Source organism: Watersipora subatra, chromosome 6 (genome assembly GCF_963576615.1).
Source record: "Watersipora subatra chromosome 6, tzWatSuba1.1, whole genome shotgun sequence".
Classification (NCBI taxonomy): Eukaryota; Metazoa; Bryozoa; class Gymnolaemata; order Cheilostomatida; family Watersiporidae; genus Watersipora; species Watersipora subatra.
Genome location: NC_088713.1, coordinates 10,242,418 through 10,247,284, shown reverse-complemented (window position 1 = coordinate 10,247,284; position 4,867 = coordinate 10,242,418). Strand labels below are relative to the sequence as shown.

The 4,867-nt window shown below is 37.5% G+C and overlaps 1 protein-coding gene across 1 annotated transcript; it reads right to left on the bottom strand.

Annotated features, from left to right (window-relative positions):
* Positions 1-2,120: 2,120 nt before the first annotated feature.
* LOC137398019 (tetratricopeptide repeat protein 28-like) lies at positions 2,121-3,998 on the bottom strand. The gene has a single exon (XM_068084119.1). The coding sequence runs from the start codon at positions 3,996-3,998 to the stop codon at positions 2,121-2,123; it is 1,878 nt and encodes a 625-aa protein (XP_067940220.1).
* Between the last annotated feature and the right edge of the window lie 869 nt (positions 3,999-4,867).

Here is a 4,867-nt window from a genome sequence, read left to right as displayed (position 1 = left end):
CGGTATAGCTTATGTATATAAGTATCCATGTCATCTTGGCCTTGCACTAACTTGTTAAATTTCGCGCGTTCCACAATTGTGTTAGTTCAAACGCCAAAGTAGTCGTTGAATGCCGCAATAACATTCTGGTGAGTGTCTTCGTTAATACCTCGAGCTAAAATAATGTCTTCAGCTTGTTCGCCAACGGTATATACGAGAGTGTTTATTTGTTCTATCTTGGGTTGTTCGGCTAAACGGCTGGCATCTCTATAACGCATCCATCTAGCTCTCCAACGAGACCAATTGCCCGGATCTGTAAAGTCGAATTTATCCGGTGGGTTTAGTCTCGAAGCGTGAAAACGTGGACGTTGGGCTGGTTCATCTTCATCCCCCATCACTATAAATGTGTGAGGATGACAATCGCTGCCACCATGTAGTGTTACTTAGCTTCACATGATTGATTGTTTGAGATTGCGAACGTAGAAGATAAATCGTACAACTGCCGCGTGTAAGAAGCGAAGAGATAAGTGTTTTATTGCCGATATCCATGCATGCAAATAATGATAATTCCGCATTGTATATGTACAAATATATATGATATATATATGAATGCCACAACAGCTATGCAAAATGTCACTGCACCAAATTGAGTAAGTCACTTTAGACTCCTTTAAACACTCCTACTGCGGTAGAGACTGTTACAACTCATTATGCCCTCATAATTTTATGGTTTTTTATGCAGTTTTTGAGTGGTTGGTTAATAGTGAATTGTTTATTAGTTCACACTTACAAAACTTACAAATTTTCTAAATTTACGTAGGGTCTAACTGTGAACGCGAAACCATTAAAATAGTCAAAGCTTTGCGATCATAGCTTTTGAAGATGATCGCTTGTTTATTGTCAATTAATCGGTTCTGACTTTGTGATTATGTACTTCAACCAAGGCAAAAACTATCATATTTTCTTTTAATGTAAAGAGCAGAATTGTGCCGCCTCATACTTGCTTCAATCTATATTTTAATTATAGTAAGAGTTGCTTTTCCCTTTGTGACAGAGCCAATTCCAACTATTGAAAATTTTGAAAGAAATTCTGTTGCGAGCTTTTAATGGAAGCTTCAATAATTTGCTTCGATTCACCATAATGACCATTACTGTATTTGTTGCTAGCTTGGAACATCTTTTAACAAAAACTTTTACATCGCTTCGAGAATCCAAAATAGTCAGTACAATAATTGGTTATAAAGCCCTGCATTGATTTTTTGGGCTGTTGTTTCGACGATGTTTTTTTTATTTTGTTCATGCTGAAGTAAGCAAGTAAAAATATGTTGTTCTGTGTGATTATGGTTTAGTGTACTAGAAATAAAGTCCCCTAATATGTCTCCAATATGCGCAGGAGCTAGTAGTACTTTACCAAAAAAGTCCTTCAGCTCCATTTTCTTTACAGACTTAATTAACAAATTTTAGGCCCAAAAGACTGATTGCATGAATCTTGACATTAGATCGGCTACAAAAATATTACGGCTTTTGAACTAATGTGTATAATTCTAATTAGTTTCTTTTGCAGAAAAGATATCAGATAATCAGTGATAACCTGTCACCTACCATGACAGTTATATTCATACAAGTATTAATCTTCAATAAATACACAAAATACAAAATGTTAAAATAAAAATATACACAGTAAATATGAATAATTACGTACAAAGAAATTAACAAACAAAAATGAAGTAAATAATAAAAACAATGAAGTAAAATTATTTCTACTATAGCCATTTGTCATCACCAACTTTATATGACAAACTTTTATTGTCCAAACAAAAATCTTTTCAACATTTCTATAGATTTCCACTGTAATGTTCATATCCTTTTTCATAACTAGCATATATCAGTCATAATGCAAAAGCATGAATAGAGTATTCTTGTCTGCTGCAATAATTAGATATAGGCAGTATTTTGATTGCAGTTCATTTTGCATATTACACGTGTCACACACAAGCTCACCATACAGAGAAGGCTCGTTAACTTCGCAGCCATTCACTTAGTGTTTGATTCTATTGGATCTCTTCTCAAGCTCTGATCAATTTAGGTTTACTACATTAGAGAGCCTACTGAAGATCTTGCTCAAAGCCATCTAATGTTACTCAAATCAATTTTGAAAGAACTTTTTGAATGGCTTCATACTGCAAGGCTAGGCTAGAATAATCCGTGATCTGATATGCAGTTCTTTTACTACTGCAGCAACCAGCAATATGAGGATGGTTAGAATCATCTCCATATATGGCTTTCATCATTGATAATGCCATCTCACGGTATTCTGATGATTTGGAAATGTTCCCCAAAGACTGGTAGTAGTTTGCCATGTTACCATAGCAACCAGCAATATGTGGATGGTTAGATTCATCTCCATATATGGCTTTCATCATTAATAATGCTGTATTCTGACTCATATTCTCACGGTTTTCTGAAGGTTTGCAAAAGAAACGTAAGCCGCTGTATGCAATACCAATGTTGTTGTAGCAGCCAGCAATATGTGGATGAATTGATTTGGCTCCATATGCAGTTTTCATCATCTCTAGTGATTTCTCTAAATATTTCAATGATTGGGAAAAGTTGCCCAAGGCGCTGTATGTAATACCAATGTTGTTGTAGCAGCCAGCAATACGTGGATGATTCGGTTCTTTTTGATATGTTGCTTCTCTCATAGCTATTGACTTCTCGTAAAAGTTTAATGAGTCGGAAAAATTTCCCAAAGCGCAGTGTGCATTACCAATGCTGTTGTAGCAGCTGGCAATATTTGGGTGATTAGATCCTTCTCCGTATGTGACTTCCATCATGGCTAGTGACTCCTTGTGAAATTTTAAAGATTCAGAAAAGTTGCCCAAAGCTATGTATGCATCACCAATATTACTGTAGCAGCAGGCAATGTTTGGATGATTGGATCCTTCTCCGTATGTGACTTCCATCATGGCTAGTGACTCCTTGTAAAATTTTAAAGATTCAGGAAAGTTGCCCAAAGCGCTGTGTGCATTACCAATGTTGCTGTAGCAGTTGGCAATGTTTGGATGATTGGATCCTTCTCCGTATGTGACTTCCATCATGGCTAGTGACTCCTTGTAAAGTTTTAAAGATTCAGGAAAGTTGCCCAAAGCGCTGTGTGCATTACCAATTTTGCTGTAGCAGTCGGCAATGTTTGGATGATTGGATCCTTCTCCGTATGTGACTTCCATCATGGCTAGTGACTCCTTGTAAAATTTTAAAGATTCAGGAAAGTTGCCCAAAGCGCTGTGTCCATTACCAATGTTGCTGTAGCAGTTGGCAATGTTTGGATGATTAGATCCTTCTCCGTATGTGGCTTCCATCATAGCTAGTGACTCCTTGTGAAGTCTTAAAGATTCAGGAAAGTTGCCCAAAGCCCTGTGTACATCACCAATATTGCTGTAGCAGCTGGCAATGTTTGGATGATTGGATCCTTCTCCATATGTGACTTTCATCATAGCTAGTGATTTCTTGTAAAATTTTAAAGATTCGGGAGCGTTCCCCAAATCTCTGTGTGCATTACCAATATTGCTATAGCAGTTGGCAATGTTTGGATGATTGGATCCTTCTCCGTATGTGACTTCCATCATAGCTAGTGACACCTTGTAAAGTTTTAAAGATTCAGGAAAGTTGCCCAAAGCACTGTGTGCATCACCAATGTTGCTGTAGCAGTTGGCACTGTTTGGATGATTAGATCCTTCTCCATATGTAACTTCCATCATAGCTAGTGACTCCTTGTGAAATTTTAAAGATTCAGAAAAGTCGCCCAAAGCACTGTGTGCATTACCAATGTTGCTGTAGCAGTTGGCACTGTTTGGATGATTAGATCCTCCTCCATATGTAACTTCCATCATAGCTAGTGACTCCTTGTGAAATTTTAAAGATTCAGGAAAGTGGCCCAAAGCGCTGTGTGCATCACCAATATCACTGTAGCAGCAGGCAATATTGGGATGATTAGATCCTTCTCCGTATCTGACTTCCATCATAGCTAGTGACTCCTTGTGAAATTTTAAAGATTCAGAAAAGTTGCCCAATGCTCTGTGTGCATCCCCAATGTTGCTGTAGCAGCAAGCAATTTTCGGATGGCTAGAATATTCTCCATATATAGCTTTCCATATTTTAGTGACATCTTATGTGTATTCAATGATTGGCTATACATACCCAAAGAATGTAATACATTTGCACTGTCACTGTAGCATGTGGCAATATCAGGATGGTTAGAATCCTTACCATGCAAAGTGATCATCATTGACATCGACTTAATACTGTCATTAAATGATTGCTTAAAATCTCCCAAAGAACTGTGAGCAACTGCCATTCCATGGTAGCTAAGTGCAATTTCATGATGATTTTTATCTTGATACATATCTTTCCTCATGTCTTGCGATTTCCTGAAGAAATCCAATGCTTGCTTTGAGTTACCTTCATAGTAGTTTAGTTCAGCATAGCCATAGTAGCAGTCGGCAATATGAGGATGGCAAGATTCTTTTCCATATACAGCTTTTAACATAGCTAATGAAATCTCGTAATATTCACACGCTAGGTTAAAATCGCCCAAACTCATGTGTGTAATAGCAATGCTCATGTATCCAATGGCAACATAGGGATGATTACATGAGTTGAACTCATACAAAGGCCTTGCATCTTTACCATCGCTACAAAACCCCGCTACATCAGCCATATCAATCTCATTATACACTGATATCATCATCTGTAAAGACTTTGTGAAGTAGTCATGAGCTTTCTTGTAAAGACCCCGAGAAACATATAGGGCACCAAATTGCGTGTACATTGCAATCGTATCTCTGTGTTTTTGTGCTTCATAATCATCATCATGCTCAGCCTCAGCCTA